We start from the raw sequence: 22589 nt of genomic DNA, 5'->3' as shown, positions 1-22589 counted from the left end.
ATTGCATACTGCACAGTTTTCAATATAGACCATGAAAAAGTATCCTCTCAATGATCATATTTTTTAATAACCATTGTCTCATTGCATTGTGACGTTCAATGCCATAGGTAAAACTTTGAGTTCAACAACTGCAACTTTCTGACAACTGTTTCATATCCTTCCTTAAAATCAAAGTTTTAATATCAAAGGAGTTCTGGTATAGCACTTTTATGAGAGCAATATTATGAGACCCAATTTTGCAGTATCGTCGTCAATAGCTTGCAATGAAAGCCAATAGTTTCTATTTCCATTGGATGGAGTTTGGCTCTTAAAAACTTTTGTAGACATGATGTCTTCAAACAGCTCTAAATTATTACGTTTCAAAATATTGTGTTTTGACTACTTATATTAGTTAATCAAAACAGTGAAAAAGTACGACGCCAAAATAGAAGCAGATACAAAACCGAATAAACGATAAAAAGTTATTCACAAATACCTTTAACAATCGTGTTGACTAGTCAATTAGCCAAGCAGACCGCAATTGATTTAGTGAAACAAATTCCTGTGGACATATATTGCTTTTCACGCATGTTTTGCATATCTTCGTGTCTTTGTTCTATCGATCTTTAATGTATGCATTTAGCATTATAAAAGCTGTTTCTGTTGTTTTTGTTTAGCTTCTTCTTTGTTTTTCAGTATGGCGTTTCGGCAACTTTTAACAGTGCGGACTTGCTTACAACAATCGTAACATTTAATTTTCCTTTTTTTCTCATTAATGGCTCTTTCGTTGCTTTTAGGTTCGCTGCAAAATTCATATTTTTTTTGGATGTACAAGTTACGAGCGCTTGTTGAGTGACCTTTTCAACTTTCGTTTTTTTAGAGTGACGTTCACTTTCTGTCGATAACTTAATTCGAAGAACATTCAAACCTGGCAAATTATCACGAGTTTCAACTGCTATTAAAAAATGTTTCTATTCATCTGGAAAACTTGATAGTAGAAGTGTAACCAGCAGCTGACCACTCATTGGGGCGCCTAATTCGTTCATTTCGCCTTTCACTTGTACAAATTCGTTAAGACATTGTCTCATGGTCCCAATTTGTCCAAGAGTTTTTTGCACTTTCGCAATCTTTTACGTAGTATAATTGTGACGATTGCATACACAGCATGTTTGTTGTAAAACCTTCTCATTAACTGCCAAGTCAGAATGGCTTAACACGCATTTCATATGGCCTTGCCATGAATCAAGATTATTTTCGTCCAATTTCCCAATCGCGTGCAAGGACCTCGTATTGTTAATTTATGAAACGATTTAATCAACGCTTTCCACGATTAAGTTGATGTACGCCAACGAAAAACAATTCTCTGAGGAAACCTTAACCAGTCGATTTAATGTTTTGATTACACAAAATAATGTTGTAGGTAAAAAAAATGTGTATACAAAAAGTAAAAGGTACATAAGTGAAGCTGAAAACACAGTCTTGTAAGATGCTAAATTAAATATAAAATGTTTAGAAAAATAATACAATTCCACCTTTTTACTATGTCTTAAAAGACGTCGACAGATATCAGAAGGATGACCCTGTATGTGACGGAAAAGAAGAAGCCTGCCTGCCTGCCTCATGGCAGTCCTCCCTATCTTCTGAAAATTGTTAGATATCGATTTGTACATTGGAGTCTTTTACTTTGCACAGGCCAATTAATAATAATAGTAATAACTCAGCTTTTTGGTTCTGTGGTCATAATTAATGGCGTGGATTTTTTCATATGCTCGTGCTCCGTAATAATTTTTAGTTTTAATACTTATTTTATTGGTTTTTTTTACTTCGCGGGGAACTTTAACTTAACAAAGGCATTTTTAGCAAAGACACAAAGCTATCTTCACTCCGATACGTTATCGACTTGTGTTCTGGGAAGTGCGTGTTTTGTTTTTTGTCTGCGATTTTTTAATTGTTTTCGGTGTTTTTCGGTGTTTTTGTGTGTTTAACTCGTGTGTTCTCTGTGCTCTTGCAAAAACTGATTGTCGCAGATACGATATTTGCTTTCTTTTTTTGCAAATATAATAAAAAAATCAAAAAAAACAAAAACCATGAAAGAAAAATAAAATATTGAAAACAATTGTCGTTATCCTCAGCAGTTCCCAAACCTTTTCAAGTGAGTGGTTATTTCCCAATTTATTAAATAAGAGACAACCATAAGGCATAATGCCCCGGGGCCGCCTTATATAAACTCAAATAGATTTCATCTATTAACAGACGTATCCCCTCAAAGAAAAAACAATTAAAAATACGCAGACACCTAATTACAGATTATTCTACTGGTAAGAACAAATTATTCACGCAAAATTCTTATAGTGACATTTTCGACGAAGACGCTGACATGTAAACTTAACCTCCCTACCACTCCGTTTCCATGTCACTACAATTAAATAAAATTTTTAAAATTCTACAATTGAACATTAAGGGTCTTCTTAACAATTTTGGTGAACTCCGTACACTCGTAAGTGAACTCAGTCCAACCTTTATATCGCTTCAAGAGACCCATTGTAGAACCTCCTTTAATCCTATTCCACCCAAATCATATACTGGATACTTCACGAGTGCCGATCAAAATTTATATTCCAAGCAAGGAGTTGGTGTTTTTATAAAATCAAGTATAGCTCACAAATGCATAAACTTAAGCTCAAATATACAAGCTGTAGCGATACAAGTAATGTTAAACATAAAATTTACAGTGCTTTCGCTCTATATTCCACTTTCGCAATCGTTTTCTCAGCAAGAAATCTACAATTTATTCTCCGTACTTTCTCCCCCATTTATATGCGGCGACTTCAACAGCTGGAATACCATCTGGGGCTCAATAGCGAGCAACACTCGTGGTACTATTGTAGAAAAGGCCTTCATTCAAAGCAATCTCTGCATTTTAAATGATGAAAAACCAACACACTTCTCAACTCATCATACTTTTTCACATATTGATTTAACATGTAGCTCTGCCTCACTTCTTCCTTTGGTTTCCTGGTCTATTTCTGATGATCTACATAATAGTGATCACTTTCCAATCATAATCGATCTTAAACTTTCAACGTCCACTGTTACTCCAGCAAAACAGGCCAAATTCCTCCGAGATAAAGCGGATTGGATCAATTACTCCAAACAGGCAGAGTCATTTCTGAATTCAAAGCCATTTAACGGGAACTGCAACCATGATGCTGCTATTATGTCTAAAGCGATTCGCACGGCTGCTCATCTGTCTATTCCTCAATCCAACACCTCTTTTAAACGAGGTAGGGTTCCTTGGTGAAACAACACCCTTTCGTTTCTGAGGAAAAATAAAATGGATCTATGGCACCGCTTTAAGAGATGTCCTGATCATGATCATTTGTTATTAAACAAAAAGGCCAACGCTCTATTCAGGAAGGAATCACGAAAATCAAAGGCACTTAGTTTCGAACTTTTTTCGAGAGGAATTCACAGAAATACATCAATGAAAGTTGTTTGGAACAAAATCAACAGACTCAATGGGACTTCAAATCTGAACGAAATTTCTGCTATCTGCACTCCCAATGGAACTTTAACTGACGCACATGATATTTCTAATTACTTTGGACGAATGTGGTGCGAGTACTCCTCTGACAGCAACTTCTCAAGCGCTTTCATCGAAAATAAAAGGGCTCCAATATCTCTTTCAAATAATATTGATAGATGTGCCATGTTCCTGGAAGATTGCATATCCACCTTAGAACTTGAAAGTTGTCTCTCCAATTTGAAGGGGAAGACACCTGGTCTAGACGGCATCTCCTACCAAATGATCAGTGCGCTGTCTAAGTCTAGTAAAAAGAAATTACTGGACCTATATAATACGGTATTTTTGTCTGGCCATATATCCTACATGTGGAAACTGGCTACAGTTGTTCCAATTCCTAAGTAAAAAATTCCTCCATCGCATCGGACTATCGCCCAATCTCTATTTTATCTTGCCTCTCAAAGATATTGGAAAAGATTATGCCATCTAGATTATCTTGGTTTCTTGAGTCCAAGAACCTGATTACAAAGCAACAAGTTGGTTTCAAGTGGGGTAGAGGGTGCATAGACGAAACAAATGTGCTATGCAGGAAACCTACTGATGCATATTAACGAATTACCAGTACTAAACGTGCAGACGCTGAATATTCTCGGGCTCACGTTTTCCAACAAATATCGTTGGAAAGCACACTGTCTTTGGTTAAAAAATTCTATTTTAACAAGGGTGAATTTTATACAGTACGTTGCTTGAAGAAGCCATGCGCATATTAACATATTGCTTATCTTACCAAAATGCTTGTGTTAAGCAAGATTGACTGTGCTTTGATAATTTATGGCAATAGTTGCAAATCTAATATCAACATCCTTAAACCGCTCTATCACCAAGCCGTCAGAGCTAGTTGTTATGCTTTTCGGACGACGCCCATAAGTAATATTATAATTGAAACTGGTCTCCCAACCTTAGAAAATAGACTGTATGAGTTAAAAGCTAAAATAGTCCCCATTGTTTGTACGTCGCAAAGGAATTGAACATTCCCCTAAAAATTTTCCGCTCTTTTGGTGTTAAACCTCCATGGTTTTTGGAAGACTGCTCTTTTGACATCTCGTTGTCTATGGACAAGAAAGAAGCTACTCCAAATTAAGTTTTGAGGAATCTAATAGCTGAAAAAACCCAAGCATTGGAGAGTACTGGTTGGAATCTTTTCTACACAGGCTCAAAATCTTTTGTTCTCTTGTTCCGTGGTAGATGCTACAGTACACGCTCTTCTCAATCACATATTTCACGAAAGTACTTCAACGTTCACAACCGAAGCCAGGGCTATCCTTCACGCTGCGAACCTTGCCCATAAAAGCAAACTCAAAATCGTCATTGTTACCGACACTTTGTCTGTATTACAAGCTATTTGGAACCCTTCGACTTCGAGATGGAGCACCATCAACAAATTAAGGAATATAATTACTACACCCGGCGGAAAAATTAAAATGTTATGGGTACCAAGCCACATCGGTTTATTGGGAAATGAGCTTCAGAACCGAATATAAATTCAATATATTACTTTATTAATACTACTAAGCTTATTATCTAATGTACATTTATTTATATTAGAGCCGATAGCCTGTGCTGCTAGTGCTCAATGTATTTTTTTTAGTCTAAGAATTTTTTTCATTAGTCTAAAATTAAAATAATAATAATAACAATAATAATAATAATATCTTCACTCCGGTAAACAATCGTTTTATTTAGACTTTTAAAAAGTTTGCTTCGGTCTTATTTACTACGACAGAAGAATTGAAGCCCAATAAAAAATTTTCTGATTAAATGTTTGCTAATATCATTTGCACTATATTATTCGTGTAATTCTTTTTTTTTTTTTTTTAAGTACCACAAGGGGCGAAATGTGTTATTTAGTAGAATTTTTACATTTACTGTCAAGAATTTGCAATGGTTGAAAATAATTTTAATTTTGTTCCGGACCATCTGATCCGGTACTCAACTCCTTTTTTTTCCATATTTTTTATATTATGTTTCACTTCGTGCGTAGGAAATATTGCTGGTGGAGCGTTTTATTTTCAATAATTGACGAAGAAAAACTAACAAGAACAGAGACAAAAAAAGGGGTGAGATAGGCAAAACAAAGGGAAAGCAAAACTAAAACAGTGCACAGTACACTTATTTGATTCTTGATTCCAATTCACATTCTGAAGTCGACTCTGACCATCCTTAGTCTTCAACATATTGCTTATGATATCATATTGCTTTGGTTTCTAGTTTGTACTGGTAACCTTTGACTTTCGTGTATATTACTCCAGCAGTTTTTTTTAAGGAACCAGTCTAACCACGAATTACTGCGATTACTAACTTCTGACGTTTTGGCTTGAAGATAAGATTTTACTATTGAGTCCAATATGCTTTTGTTATTTGGTTTTTATTGCCAATTTCTTTGCAGGCGGTATATCCACCCTTTGGCTCGGCAGCTATTATAACTTTCAGATCGCCAACAATGAATGTTACGCAATAGATGCGTCTTCCTTTCATGAATTTTCGTCCGATTAACGATTGTTATATATATATATATATATATATATATATATATATGTTATATACTTTCTTTCGCCTGCTTTTTTTCAGGTTTACGCTGCTCATTATCTTTTCTGCATTGTTGAGTCCTTAAGGTCTGCTTTTGCCTATTGCTTAGCTACTTTCTTTAATTTTCTTTTCCTACTACAGTGTTTACGCTGGTAGCCTCACGATCCCTACATTGTCTAACCTACATTACCATGAGATTTGTTACTTCATCTTCTTTATTGTTTTAGCGGCAGACTGAGATAATTGCTCTTTTAGCTTCTAATTGAATTATTGCTTACTGCACACTTTTTGCCATTACGCATTCATGATCCACGTGACCTGTTTTGTCGCAGCTATAGAATGTGCATTTGCTTGAATGCGATACTTGTTTGATTTTACAAAGAACTTTCCGGACAACATGTTGGACGATAATTTGGTCGTACTGATCATTTGCTTATTGAAAGTATGTTTACTTTAGAAGCATTGACAACCTTATTATCTTTTAGCTTAGCGATTCTTAGCTTGATAGTGTCTATTTTGCTTCGTAAGATTTCTAATTGGCTTACTGCTCAAAAAATTCTTGTTCTTGGAGATCCATTATAGCATCGGATCGCCTAAATGTCTAGTCGGAAACCTCCACTTTGGCGTCAATACTCAAACATAATTTCACGAAACGTTTTCAGGTTTATTTGTAACGTCAGAAGGTTCCACATTTGCTGGAAACAGGAAATGCAAGGGTATGAAGTTATATATAAATATGACTATCAAAGACACAGAATTCTGTTAAACGAAGTTTTGGAGGGATTTTACTCAAAATACAAGTAACTTAAAACTTTTCGAGAATTTTTTTGCAAATTATTACAAACAAAACGTGACTTTAGGTAAATTAATTAATATTCGAAAGGACAACATTCTTACGCCATGTCATAAATGAAGTTGATAAGGCGAAAGTTTGCGTAGCTACTGTGGCCAAATCATGTCCTGCGAAAAAATGAAACTAATTTACACAAAGTCATGAATTTACATAAAGTCATGTGTTGTTTATAATGATTTGAAAAAAAATTTTCGAAAAGCTCTATTTTGCTTGTATTTTGAGTTAAATCCCTCTGAGACTTAAAAGAATTCTGTTAACGGTTTTACAGATCTCTAAAAAATTGTTTGTATCTTTGGTAGTTATATTTAAATATAACTTTACACCATCAGGAAATGCTTCAAAACTCGTGCTTGAATTTTATTAACTTCAATTAGCGTCGAGACAACTGTAGCGTATTCATACTATGAGTAACTTGACATACTGACACAATTTTATTATAGCTACCTTTTTTTATATAATTTACTTTTATGTTGACGTTAAAAAGACATGTCACACACAAAAATATATATACTAATTATATTATGCAACTTTCATATTTATTTCTGAATTCTGATCGTTTAAAATTGCAAACATACTCTAGATTAAGTAACCATGCAAGCCTAAATATAAGTACTACTATTATGATACTTTTAGTATACAAGAGCTTAATAAACCATCAAATATTAAATCAATGAAGGGTGTTTCATCTCTCAACAATACCTTTTTTATTTTGTTTATAATTTTCCTTATACGTTCAATGGCGATACTGTATATTTGATAATTCATTCGAATCTCTTTGAACAACTAAGTTGTATATTGTTTCCCACTTGATATAAACTTATCAACCTATTGACTTCAACTTTCAACTGCTACATCATTCACTCATCCTCTTATGGAGCAAGCAGAATTTTCTTTTAAATATTGATTTAAAAACGATGACGATGATTTTAATTAAAATCGACCATAAAGTCGATGTAGATAAACCAATCAAAAAATTCGCACGTGTTTCACTGGAGACACAACTAAAATTTCAAGTCGCTTGAACTACGATAATAGACACTTTTCATTAGTAGCCCTTCTAAGTACTTTTAAGTAGTGACTTCGCTGGGAAAATTAATTTTTGTAGTAACATAAGCAGTTCGAATCTCTATAAAACCATTTAAATATCATTCTTGAATATATAAGGAACCATTTAAAATCAGAAATTTTGAAAAAAAAACTTTTAGGCTGAAGAGAGCATTACGTGGTAATGCAAAAACACCTTCCGATAAGATTGTTTTTTAACGTGTAATCATGGCCATACTTTACTAACATCGTACATGGTGTTTTATTTATTTATGTATTTATCCATTTTTCAATTTAACTATATGAATATCAACTGAATTAGACTATTACAAACGACAGTAATTCTAAAACCGCAAGGCTTCGCTTAACTATAACTGTATGTATATATATGCATGTTTTAATAAAATGTAACTACATTGTACATCTTGGCTCTTTGCACCGTGTTCTGCGACTTCAGTAAATCAACGGCTACTAGTTGTCACGCTAAATCCCTATTTATTTGTTGCTGGCATCTAGGTATGGCATTAGCAATGTACGACTCCTAAGAAGTGTTGATTTTATCACAAACTTTGAGTCTGATATATCGATTAGGTTGTGAACATTGTTCAGATTCTTGCTAAGAACCCTAAGTGAGGTAAATAATTCGAAATTATTTCTACGTCGGCTTAGATTTATTAGCTGACAGTCTCTAAAGGGTCGTGGCAACAGTGGCATTTGTATAGGTTTCACTCAACAAGGCTTTTGAATCAATAACTCCATTGATCAATTGTAGCAAGAATGGGATCCTAAAGATCTTCATATGGTTTTGATACGTCGTTTTAGATAGATATTTTTAAAATATCTATTTACGTACGTTTGTGATAAACAGTACAATAAATTACAGCAACGAGAGTAAAATCAAGTTGAAAATTAAGGATAAAAGAAGTCAGTTAATTGAAAATTGATAAAGATAAAACTTGATAATCTTAGTTATTTTTAAGATGTTCTTGTTTGATGTTGTTAATGCATAAAATGCATTTAAGTTTATTAAAAACGAATGAAAATTTATTACAATAGTCTAAGTCTTAGAATAAAAATTTGAAAAGTAAAAATAAATGCTTTGATGATCACAAAAACAAAGCCAGATAATTAAAAGGTTAAATTCACCTTGAAACGAATCTGTGATATTTAACATCTCTATCACCTCTGTAACGATCTCGAGCTTTCGAGATTGGTAACAATATTTGAAACTTTTGGTTTTTACTTCTTTTGAGTAACTGCCTCCGACCAGACGAAGAGTGTTTTCAAACTTGATCTGAACTGAACGTTAATAACATACGGACAACTTTTAGCTTTTTATCTAAAATTTTCTTACCGTAATAACCTCAAGAGTTAATAAATAAAGAAATAAATGCACCTTCGTATGCAAATAATAAAGTTAGTGTATTTCCATTTTTTGATAATATATATAAATATGAAAAAAATAAAGGTACTTTAAGGTGAGTATCAAGCACCCATCCTATCAAATTAAAGCTGTTTTGTTAATTATAGGTTAGTTAACGGCCCTATCATGACGAAGTTTATTGGAAATTTTTACACGGTTCATATAAATTTTCGAATTAGGTTTCAGATCGATATTTTCTTGATGTAATAAGCTTTCGGTTTTTGTAAATTTGCAGTCTTTTACGATGTTATGAGCACCTTATATTCGCCCATATTAGAAAACCTGACTTACAAAGCACAAGTTACAATTGAATTTCAAATCTTTTTATCGAGTTCTTAAGGCCGCAGAGTTCCAATAGACACCGGACAGATGAATACTGCTGAATCGGTGTAGAATGTCATTGATTAAAGATATGTAAGGCAAGAAAATTGTTCCTATCGCGCTTTATTTCTTTCACTTTAAGGACACGAATGACGTTTCTTAGAAAACTTTTTTACTTTTAAAAGTAATAAAAAACAACTTTATAACAAATTCCTCAATAAAACAGTTACTACATAAGATAAATTATACTGGTATAAAGAGTATCGCGATCACGGTGATTTGTTAAAATTATGTTTTCGGTCGTTTTACTCATTTTGTTTAATTAACAAAAATACGATAAGATAAATATGACGATAAACGTAGAGTTGTATATTTGTTGCACTTAATAATTATTCCGTGTAAAACAAATATCTGCTTTACAAATGAACTCATATCAAAAGTCAGTCTGAAGCGTTTCAATTTTGTGACTTAACAGTTATTATTTTACTACACCTTATAGTGATAATTTCCAGGAAAATAGTGCAAAAAAATTTTCTCTTTTTCGAAGAGATGTTACAAATTTTGTGCATAATTTTCGTAATTTCTTTAAACTTACTTAGTGAAGCAATTAATGCAAGTAAGTGGGTAATGATTAACGGCATGAAAGTTCAATGAAAATCGTCCTTTGAGATTGAGAGGCACCTATCAAAATCCTCCCACATTGATCAACTCAACTATATATGTATATTTATAAACTTTTGTTTTTTTTCTTATTTAAGCCCTGTCCGTTTCGTGAACGAACCAACGTGTTTCAAACTCATCTTAATGGAACTACTATTATTACACATGTCTGGATAAAAAATGAAACACAGTTAAGAGATCGTTTAAGTATTGAAATAAATATGCGACAATTCAGCATTAATGAAAAACATAAATATTTCGCATAACGTTGGCGATTATCCTTATATGTATTTCACGCAAGACGGCGGTCCGAAAACCAAGTAAATTTAAATGTATCGCAATAGCAGATATTGTGCTCGATGTCTGTAGCCCTTCAATCTCATGTGAAGGCACTTACAGCCTTGATTTTTCGATGCTAATAATGACACAGAAACATGTCATTACATAATTAGTTGTCACGAGTCTTTATGCAAATTTAATCATATTACCTTCGGTGCGCACATGCCTTGGTCTTTCTGTTTATAGCGGAAATTTGTAAAATGGATATCTGTATATCGCTATCCAAGTTTAAATTAATATATACACAATCATTAAAACAATTCCTTCTTGCATATTTTTGTTAGAATTACGAACAAACCGATTAAATCAATTAATTTTCTTTTAATAAGTATACAGAAGTAAGATAAACGATGGATTTTAATGGATTTTTTGTACAGCTCTGTAAAAGGAACCAAAATAGGCAATATATGAAATTTACCAAATATTCGTCATTGGCTTAAATTTATTTAATAATAAAGAAACATTAGGTTTCCTATTAGGTTTCCTATTAGGAGCCCACAAATATTTAATTCTCTAGTGCCTTCAAGTTGGTTAGAGAAATGATTTGTCCGAGGTATTGTTATTGAATATGAATCGCCGACAATACCCTCGTTCATGTCCATAATTTAAATCAATATCTGCAATAGATTGTAAGTTGCCATTTCCCATCTTGTGTGGAACCAGATCAGCCTAATTTTCAAACTTGATTTTTGGTAAAAATTTCTTGCAATGTTTGCTATCATAAGTTCTCCAATAAAAGGGGCCAAATAAGCAAATTGACTACGGCATTGTACGATAACACTTCAGTACAAAACTAAACTTCGGCAAATTTATAAAATGTTTTGAGAGGCGACCATTTTTCTTTTTTTTATATTTTCAATTAGTTTGTTATTAACTAAGCCTCTTCGAAACAAATAAGAACGTAGCGGAAGAGGAATGTTGCGTTGGTTGTTCGTTTTCTTCTTAATCTGTGTAACGAACACAGTATTCTTCATCAACACAGCAAAGTTTTTTCGTTGTGTAATATATGCGTTAATTCACTGTTTCCTTATTGATATAAGTTGATAACAAATTAGGATCTTACGTACACTGTCATCGTTGTTATTATTTAAAGGCATTTGCTTTACTTCGTCTTTTCATATTCAATACATTTTATTAATTGTAATCTTTAGATTTTCAGCCACTCAATAAGGAAAGTAAAATAATTGGGGGTACAGTAATACCTATAAACATAGCAAAATATCAGGTTTCGGTACGACTAAAAGCATTAGAAGGGCAGTACGGCTATGGACATGGTCATCTCTGTGGTGGCTCAGTGATAACGCAAAGATTAGTATTAACTGCTGCTCATTGCGTAACAAAGTGCGTATTATGTTAAACCTTATAAAATTTATACAAATACTTATTAACTTTTTACAGCTCGAATTTGGACGTGCCTGTTACAAGGAGTCCCAGAGAATTAACTATCGTCATGGGTTCCGTACTATTATACCACAGATTACCAAATAATTTGCAATATACTGTACAACAAGTTATCCAACATGCAGATTTTAATACGACTACATTAGTAAATGACATAGCTTTGTTATTTCTAAATGGCTACGTACCCTGGAATTGGCCTACGGTAAAAACTATACCAATAAATACGAAAGAAGTGTTAGTCAATACTATGTGTTGTGTAACTGGTTGGGGTAGGATGGCAAATGTACGTAATTTAATTAGAAAAATATTTGTATTTCTTACTGAAGGAAGGTATTAAACGCAATTTATTCCCTTTGGAACGTGAAAAAATACGGATTGGAATCTTCACAGAGTATAGAGACAGGCATGCCCCTGGTTACATGTACTGCTTTAAAGCTCAAAACCCAAAAAAATTAGTTATTCCTGAAACTGAGTTTTAAAATATATGCGATCCATCCATAAGTTCTTCTACAAAAAATACGAAACAAATTTATAGAAACAAAGGACCAAAACTGGACATGGAGTAATTTATTTTGTACCTAATCAAAGATTCGCACTAAAAATAGTCTCAAGCTAGCTATTATTTCGTCTACGAACAATTGAGGATCAAAGGAAATTCGGTCTTTTTACTTACGTCATCTCAAGATAGTTTAGAATTCGTTTATGCATTAGATCAGTTAAATATTGAATAAAACTATCCAATTCTGCATGGTGCCGTGGTTACTAATAACAGAATACAGTATGAGTCATTGAATATCACTTTGAATATATCTAAACTTTTTCATTAATGAAGGGCGGGGTCATATTTTTTTGCAAGAACGACGAACATGGAATAGGCGTTTTGCAAAATGTATATAAACTCGTTTGTCATGTTTTCGAACCTTGTCAACCTATTCGTTCGTCTTTCAGTATTTTAAATTTAAAGACCGCGAAAATTAAAATTAAAAATTGAGCCTTAGAACATGTATTCAAATTTGCAAATGGACTCTCAAAACCGATGATTTAAATCATGATTTAAAATATGATTGCGGCCTTCCAAAAGTAACAACAAATTGTCCAATATTTATATATTAGTTCTGAGTGATGGTGATCTAAGATTTGCCTTGAAGTGAATAAAGCTTTATTATTTAAATTTTAATTTCTCTCATTTTCAGGGGCAAACTTCTAAAGTTCTTCTAGCCGGGCAAGTACCGATTATCAAATATACGGAATGCTGTGAAAATTATGGTAATTTACCGCAATCTATGCTTTGTGCTGGTTACATGCGAGAAGGTGGAATAGATGCTTGCCAGGGTGACTCAGGTGGGCCTTTAGAATGTAACGGTCAACTAGTTGGTATTGTTTCGTGGGGTAACGGTTGTGCAGAACCCGGAAATCCCGGTGTTTATACTAATGTTTCTGGCTTTTATGAATGGATTTTAAAAATTAACAATTCTCTTAACTATACTTATTACAGTGATGCTTCGAACATTATCAACAACACGTCTATTTTCATTGCTGCATTGACAACATTACGTAACTTCTTTGATTGGGTTTTTTGTTAAACAACGAAATGTTTCTTAAGCTAAGAAAAATATATTTAGCTTAAGTAAAAAAAATGAAGACTGATAATAAAAGCACAAGCATAGAACGTTAAATATTATTATTCAATATTTTGTGTCTGTAAAACGAAGACGAAAGATGATGTATTTCTTCAGTGATTATGCTTCACGAAGCCATTTAAAACATTTTAAATAGAAATTTTTATTGGAGGTCAAAGTTTTAAGGGTAAATTTCATGAAGAAAAATAAATAATTTTTAAAAAATGTTTTCAATACAAGTAAAACTATTATAAAAGAGTGTGAAGTTAAAAAGAGATATTAGCGTTTAAAAACCAATCTATAGATGATGCAAATCTTCTTATACTTCACTCACAAGCTCTAAATAAATTATAACAACCCAAAAACTCTTTCTACTACCATGGACTTATTTTGAAACATTACAACTTAACGCGTATCAATCTGTATGTAAAGTATTGGAAATAGTTAAATAGAAAATGCAACTTGTTCATTACAATTTATTTTGCGAATTGATTGAAGAACGGTCTTCAAGTTGCTTACAGAATTTTCTGACTTATTTTGAACTGTTTCAAAAGTGAAACTTTGAGTTTTGGAAGTTGGAAAATCGGAGTTGGGGTTGGAGCCGTGAGGTCCAACCACAAAGTTCTAGTTTCAAAATACTGGCAGAATAATGGCCAGAAGCGGGCTACGTCGATGCATATTATGCGCAAAATACTAATCACCATATAAACGGATATACAGAAAAAATATGTATATTTAGATACATTGATATCTTTGATAAAGTCCTTACGATTTCGAGTAGTAAGTTATTAATTTTGTTACTCGTGGCTGCTTAAGACCAAACATCAAAAAAAAGCTTTATACAAAGTGGATGATAGATTGTGCGTAAACTCGGCGCAAGAACTCAGTGCATATACACGCATGTATGTGCATTCAACCTGCTCGGATAATATAACCTTACTTTTGCATTGAAATGTTATCCAAAAACTGAGTGAATAATAAACGAACCAAAAATGGATTGTAAAGGTAAAGATAATGATTTTATTTCAGTTTTCGTTTAATTAGTCCTTTAAGCTCAATTGCCAAACTATTTGGAAAAATTGTGCTCAACAGACTTTAGGACAGACTTTTGTATTAAAAATAACACTTAATTGCACAGCATTTCATTTGCGTTCAAATTAAACGCGTTTTTAATGTGATCAAGAATAGTAAATATAACGACCATTATACTGAAGTTCTCTTCATTGATATCGAGAATGCCTTCTATTTTACCCGCTAATAGTAGGTCTTTTTTAAAAAATACATCTACTTAGTATCTTTTCATATCTTATTGAACTATTTACAGACTGTTTACTAAATTAACCATGTAACTAAAATTGGAAAACTTCGTAGAAAATAAACTTTGAGAGAAAAAAATTGGTCTGTACGATTTTCAGATTACAATCGCATATTTCGTACACCCCGACGTTGTGTTCGATTCATTGAACAAATTGAATGCTTTGTTTTTTAAGGCCTGTTTTCTAGGAGAAAATTATACAGAAGTAAACGCACTATATTCGGCCAAGAAAGACCGTTAAGTACTCTACACTGTCTACCCTAACACAATTGTGCATTTATTTTTCTGATAAAATACCAAAAATTATAGCTTGTAACTTTATAAAGTCTTATTTTTTATATGAAGTCTTTTACGAAGCCGTGTCCTAGAAGTGGACACACGTGGTGCAAATTTGGTACAGTTAATCTCTTCGTCAAATTACTGTTATAAGCCGATTTTCATTGTAAAGTACTAAAAATTAGATCTTTTCCCATTTAAAGGTTTATTCTGCCTGAGATCTGTTATATGAAATATTGTCCTATCTGGCCTAAATTTTTTGCATTAATTAAGTATATCGAATTACCAATAATTAGCAATTTATGGTGGAGAAATTTTGAAAAGCGCAATATTTTTTTATGTAAAAATCATAAAATGAAGCTTTGTCCGAAGAATGATCGTAAAACTAATGTTCGTCCTTGGGAAAAAGACTTTAGACTTTCTTCAAAATATCCCGAAAATTGCTCCCTGTAGATCAAACACAAAAATAAATGAGCCGATAGTAGCAACCGATCGGTATAATAAAATGTGTATCCATATAAAAAAAAAAGTAAATTGATTTAAACAGAATTTTTACAATATACACAAAGCTAGTCAAATTTTTACGTCAATTAATTAAAAATTTATCTTATCGCTGAAAATCAAGACGCAAATTTCATTGAAACGGTATTGAATTGGGTAAAATTCTGCGCGGAACATTCTGATATATAACGATATGTATTACCTTAGCAATTACCATTAACTATTTGAAAGGTAATTATACAATAAGTGAAAAAGATCAGTTAAGGTTGAAAATGTTTACAGAATTATTATTTTTACTAGTGTTTAAAATAAGTTCGCTGTGCACAATAGCAATTGGTAGGTAAAATAATCCACAGTGATTCATTAGACTTTACGAATATAAGTGTTCTCGTATTTTAAGCTCTTAGCGCAAACTATCGTATTATAAACGGTGCTACCGTTAGATGGCCTTATGCACGTTATCAAGCGTCCGTACGTTGGGAATATCTAGATTGGACGTTCGGTTGGGGTCATCAATGCGGTGGCGCCTTGATAGCGTCAAACATAGTTTTGACGGCAGCGCATTGTGTATGGAAGTAAGTAATTCTGCTTTAGAAGTACCTCTTTTCCTCAGGTGATCACTTTTTCCATTTAGTGGCTTCTATGATCAGCCGCTTGAGCCTGAAGATATTCTTGTAGTTCTTGGTGGCTTAAATCGTTATGTTAAAGATGAAAATACTTTGGTTTTGGGTGTTAAGGATATAATAGTAGGTGCTGATTTTCACAGTAAATTTCTTACGGATGATATAGCGGTTTTAATATTAAACAACACGGTGTCCGTTGACTTTAAAGCGGCCGCTATAATCGAAATGAATTATAAACCTGAAGTGATCTCGGGCACTAAATGCATCGTGACTGGTTGGGGTATAATGAATAATGTAACAAAAATCTCTATAAAAGATTTTAAAAAATTGTAAAAGACCAATCTTTTTTCAGAAGAGCTATCCCGAAGAGCTTCAATTCATTGAAGTGCCTATCATTGCTAAAACAAAATGTCTAGAGTTGTATGGTCCCAAAATCTTTAAAGAAGGTATGTTGTGCGCTGGTTATATAAAAGGTGACAGAGATGCTTGCACTGGTGACTCTGGTGGTCCGTTGGTTTGTGATAATAAACTCGTCGGTATTGTCTCGGCCGGTTTAGGTTGTGCCAAGCCTGATTATCCAGGCATTTATACCGATGTGGCGTTTTACGCAGCGCGTGTAACTAACGCCTTGGAAACACATAGAATAGAAAATGATTTAACTAAATTACTAAATGGAAATTTAAGTTTCAATATTCACGTTAACACTAGCGCAGCTTCACTGTTTTTCTTCACTTCGAAACATTATTTTACTTTACTTTATCTCTTAATTGCATGTACTAAGCTTTGAACTAAAGCAGTCCCTCTCATGTCAATAGTTTTTATTTCCTAACCTTAATATCTTAAATAACACAGTTTTAAAAATCCGTAGAAATAGTACAAAAGAAAATCTCTAAAGGCTATTTTCGACACATTAAAGCTGCGCGAGTATAACAGAATATCGATGTCGAATGACATCGCCTAAAATGGAGTTTTTTTTTAGTTCCTTATGGACCTTTCCCCGTATCCAGGGTATTATCTATTTGTAAATATAGAACGCACTTTTTAAGCACCTTTGTGGCACCGATGGTTAGGATGTTGGTCTGGTGAAAATAAAAATTTTACTTATTCCTTTCGCTTCACAAATTTATTGGTAATTGAATCTGTTGTTGCCTATTATTATTTGATCATTTTTTTTTCCCACTCATCGTTTTTTCCAATTCATACAGAGAATAAATAGGCAGTAAAACAACAGTGCACTGGAGTTTTATATCCTCTTAGATGTTTGTCCTCTTATACGCAGAAGGGAATAATAGGCCCTTCTAGTCCAAAAAGTACCCCTATTAAGGTTGCTATTTTGTCAACCGAGGCGGCGCAGACGCATTACAATAAGTTAACAAATTCTATACCGGTTTTTATAATAGATGGCGTTGCTTTGTCTGGGATTATTCATACTGGGACTTCATGATATAAAAACAGTTTTTCTAAGGTTTCCGTAACAATACACGTTATCCCACTGAAGTGTACCAAACTTTTAAACTTTAAGGCCATCTGAAAGAATTTTCCTTGGGAATTTCCGTTATGGATCTATATCATGTAATTTTTCTAAAGTATATACGAAAATTTGCAGTACATCCTGCTTTTAACATTCATAGAAGTATATAATTTGTTAGACTGTCGTAAACGTCGCGGTTTTGGAACAACGACCGTTTATACACGATTTGATAAATAAGAGATGAGAAGTAACCTATGGAGATTCAAAGTGTAGAATAGTTTATCGAGCCCTTTGCTTTGGACGTTTCGCTGACGGAAAGCTTTTTCAACACCGTCCGTCTTCCCTCAAATTTGATACGTTTTACGCTATATCAATATCAACTGTAAGACCGCCTAACCATAAGGTTAAAACGAAATCCTATCAGTGAAGGCGTAATCATCAGACTTGGCGCCTTACAACTATCATTTGTTTAAAACGAGCGTTCACATACTTGTTGGGTAGCGCTATGCCTGTTAGCAACGTGTGAAAAAGCGACATGATGGATACTTCGTGGCACAAGGGGCAGAGTTTCACTGACGTAGTATGGAACAATTAAGCGAAAGATGGAGGAACTGTACAACTAGTGATGGAGCAGATTTAAATAAACCATTCTTCATCATTCTTAAGACTTTAACGTTCTTTTTTTTTCTAAATTCGGATTTCACATTTGTATGCCTGTGAAATAATTGTAAGCCCGACAAATAAAATTAATGTTGACTCTCATTTGTATGTCTTCTTATCCTGACCACTTTTTTCTAAAATTTTAGTACATTGATCAAAAATTCTTCGAATATGAATCCGTCCTTACAAAGAGCAAAGCTGGCAATTATCAACCTACCGAATCTTGTCAAAGGCAGCTCTTGTGTCATTCTTTAACTCGAAGATTTACAGTGCACATTCTTAAAAACTATTCAGTCAGCGCCCCGATAAATAGAATGTCTGTGATAAATACACTCTCGGCTGCAAAAGCTAAGATGTCGACTCCTAATTTGATAAACACCCTTGAATGTTTTGGGAACAAGTAGATGATTAAAGTGTGGAAAACCGGCTTACGGTGCAACATCAACTGAGTATGCTTTCGTGTTCAAAAGCAAAAAAGTCGGATTTTTTGCTCATTGCTTGTAAGGTACAACAGCTGTAAAAATCTCCACGTATATGTTATGGTTGAACCTGCTGTACTGAAACCAAAATGAAAAAATTCGGCTACCCCGACTCAATTATAGAGTAGATATTGTAATTATATAAAATATATTATCTTATCTGTTGTTAAATGCATTACCAAAAATATGTAGAATATTGTCGGTGGAGAACAACGCTTTAATTTTACGCTAGCTCGTTCTCAATTTTTAAGAGATGAAACATGTTAAATGTCGAATCGAAGATGAATCGAAGTTTCCGATCCATTGGACAGTTAAACAACAGACTATTTCGATAAACACACACAAATTTGTACAAAAGGGACGTACTCTTCAAGCGGAGCACTCGTCGAAAAAGGCGACACTACACATTTGTTTTTTTTTAATTGCGTCTATTGATTCCGAAACGGTCGCCTGTTATACAATGAATGAAAAAGAAAAAGTTAAGACTGCATTAAATATATGAAATATATCCCCTTATATAAATTACAAACGGACATGTTATATTTCGAATTATAATTTCGCAATGAATATCAAAAATCTGTACAATATAAGGGGTAACTTTTAACCGGTATGTTGTCATTTTAAATTGATCCGTTATTTCAGGCATTATTTGTTATCACAGTTTAAAAATTACAAACGTTCCAAGTTTTTTTGTTCCATAACTTTTCGTCTCCCTTAGTGTACGTTGATTTCTGCGTAAAAGGGCTGGCTTACTAGTTACTATTTACCGTTAGTCTGCTTAAATGTCGAATAAACTAGAGCTTTAAAACCTTAGAGGAAATCCTACTTAATTTCTTAGAAAGTTGTTGAGTTGAAAGATAAACTCAGCTCAGTTTCCCAAATGTTAACTTTTGTCTTTTAATTGGTCTCAATTGTGATCTTTTATTCCCATTCAAATTATTTCAATTTAATATACGAGTTAAATTTGCATAAAATCTAATCATTTTAATTAGATAAATGACGAAAGTTTAAAAATTTTTAGAAAAGTATTTTAGTCGATATTTAGTTATATTTTTCATCTTAGAATCCTGAACATGACCCCATCAATTACTTAACATTCCAAAAATTGGCAAAAACTTATTTCAGTTAATGTATGCACGCGTAATGATTTGATCAAGGTAAAAGAAACACGACATATTTAAACTTTTTGAAAAGTTAATAGATTTATGCTGTTGTCTTTTTGTATGCCGTGCCACGTTGAGTAGAATCTGTACGATGTTGCGAGTAGAGGACAATGGAGACTACAAATGTTTCATATCTAATGAAAGTTCTCTTCTATTTTATTAGAGAACAAAAATTAATTTTAAAAAATTGAATGAGCAAATAAATTTTGCTCATTTTATATTAAAAAAGAGTGTAGGCGTGCACGACTGCTATTTCTTTAAAGCTAAAAAGAGAGCAACAGCGTGCAGCCCATGCCCTAGAAATGGACCTATTTAAATGAAGCTAAAAATATGATTGTAATTTCGTCTTTAGTTGCTATTAAAAACATTGTATATGCATTGGAATTCGTTCACCATCGATCTATTGTTTAAAATTATGTTTTCCAGACCAGCCGGAAAAGGGAGGATTATCATAAATGAACGATGTTTTGTCTCGAAGAGCTTACTCAATAATCTATAGTCTTCGAAAATACTCAGAATTGCAATGTCTCGGTTCATTAGTGCTTCTAAAATCTATTATTTTAACTATACCGTCTTACAACTGCAAGTAAACAAGATTGGAAAAAAAAAACGAATTCGATTGATGTAATAGAGAAAATGCATATTTAGTTGGAACTGTTTCATCCGCAAAGGTGACTTGCCAGGAGTTTAAAATTGTTAATGGTTCTGCAGCTGAATGGAATAATACCCGGCAACAAGTCTCGCTAAGGAATAGTATTAAGGATAGTTATGTTTTCGGGAGCGGACATTTAGGCGGCGGTTCGTTAATTTCGGAAAATATTGTTTTATGCGCTGCCCGTTTTATATTTTAAAAATTTAAGTTTTTGCAAAATATGGATTTCGCATTTATCTGCTTCAATCATAAAGAAAATTGGTTAAGTCTATATTCTCATCGTTCGCTCACGCGGAGATTATAACAATCTTAAATTATGAAGAACGCATGGAATGTTCTCGAAAAAAAGAGAGAAAGATCGAGAGAGAGAGAGAGGCAATGACTATTTTCAAACAAAATTGAATTATTTGCAAATTTTGTTTTATATTTGAAAAGTTTAAATTTCAGAAATTAGTGGAAAAACAAAGTGTTGATTCGAAAGGAGGAAGTGAAAATGAGGTGTTCCTATGAAAAGACTCTATGCAAATAATGTTTATTATTTATTTTTCGTTTCTTTTAGGCTAATCTTCCAGATATTTTAATCAGGTTGGATGTAACGATCATTGCCGTAAAGAATTGCCGTAATAACACAAGATAGGGTAATAAGATAGTTGATGGGATGTTATTTGCTGGTTATTTGGAGGATGAACGAGATGCTTGTAAAGGTGATTCGGGCGGTTCTTTGATGTGTAGCGGAGTTCAAGCGGGTATTATATCGTGGGGTAAAGGCTGTGCTAAACCGTATTTACCAGGCGTATATGCCAACGTTGCTTACTACAAGGATTGGATATTAGAACAAAGTAAATTGCATAACAGTATTTTAACAGTTTTTGTAAATGGTACCCTAGGTACTGTAAACAATGTTATGAATGGTACGAATGTTGCCGTCTCAACTTGTAATCTTAGTGATTCAGTTGCAGTAATTACAATATTATTTATGTTAAATATTTTTTATTTAACTCCGAATATTTAAGTTAACGAATAACAGAAATTACGTTTTTTGTAACGGAATGAGATCGAATTTCAGATGTAATAGAAAGTTTTCATCATAATTGAGACGCTTGAAGTGTAAAGAAAAGCCCATATATTTTAGTAATTCAGAGCAAATTTTCAGCGCCTTCAGCTTAAATAATTGGATCACGACCTTTAAAAGTGAAGTTTTTTTTTATAAACTTGCACGAACAAGGGAACTATACATATATGTTGATCTTAGCCTTGGAATACATTTTGACATCTGACGGTAAAAAAAAGTAATTAATATTTTCTTTGGGACTTATGCGTAAAAAGTTTGTCTATTATGGGTGTGCCAGTTGGCCGATCACAACCTTGTTGTACTGATTATTTAAGAAATCGTCAGAAATATCTATCATAAGGATTAATTCAGTATTTCGTGTAAGCCTTGAATTAAGTTATTTTTTCTCTTATGGACGTGTATGCGCATCATTGAAGTTCTGGGCGAACTTCCTTACTGTATATATGTTCAAGGTCAATATAATTCCAGTCAAATGAAATAGACGCTTAGAAATAAATCATACTAAACATTATAATTTAACTTTTGATGTACAAAAAATGAAGAAAGAATACAATAAACAAAATACCATCGAAAATGAAAATGTATTTGCTAACCTAATATCATTTGGAATAATTAATAAGCATATCAAA

The 22589-nt window shown here is 33.1% G+C and overlaps 2 protein-coding genes across 3 annotated transcripts; both read left to right on the top strand.

Annotated features, from left to right (window-relative positions):
• The first annotated feature begins 10177 nt into the window (after positions 1-10177).
• LOC119637617 (trypsin-2-like) lies at positions 10178-13806 on the top strand. 2 transcript variants are annotated; one of them, XM_038033792.1, is made up of 4 exons: positions 10178-10345; positions 11880-12069; positions 12127-12331; positions 13323-13806. In XM_038033792.1, the coding sequence occupies exons 1-4, from the start codon at positions 10279-10281 to the stop codon at positions 13710-13712; spliced, it is 852 nt and encodes a 283-aa protein (XP_037889720.1). In that variant the 5' UTR covers positions 10178-10278; the 3' UTR covers positions 13713-13806. The 2 variants fall into 2 exon arrangements, with proteins under 2 accessions (XP_037889720.1, XP_037889719.1); XM_038033791.1 differs by having other exon boundaries at positions 12127-12412; positions 13323-13795.
• Positions 13807-16078: 2272 nt separating this feature from the next.
• Positions 16079-21915, top strand: LOC119637670 (trypsin eta-like). The gene is made up of 5 exons (XM_038033865.1): positions 16079-16176; positions 16241-16415; positions 16475-16757; positions 16816-17247; positions 21526-21915. Exons 1-5 carry the CDS (start codon positions 16113-16115, stop codon positions 21898-21900), a joined length of 1329 nt encoding a protein of 442 aa, XP_037889793.1. The 5' UTR covers positions 16079-16112; the 3' UTR covers positions 21901-21915.
• The last annotated feature ends 674 nt before the right edge of the window (positions 21916-22589 follow it).

This window comes from Glossina fuscipes, unplaced genomic scaffold, assembly GCF_014805625.2.
Source record: "Glossina fuscipes isolate IAEA_lab_2018 unplaced genomic scaffold, Yale_Gfus_2 60, whole genome shotgun sequence".
Taxonomy (NCBI): Eukaryota; Metazoa; Arthropoda; class Insecta; order Diptera; family Glossinidae; genus Glossina; species Glossina fuscipes.
This window is presented reverse-complemented; position numbering and strand designations above follow the sequence as displayed.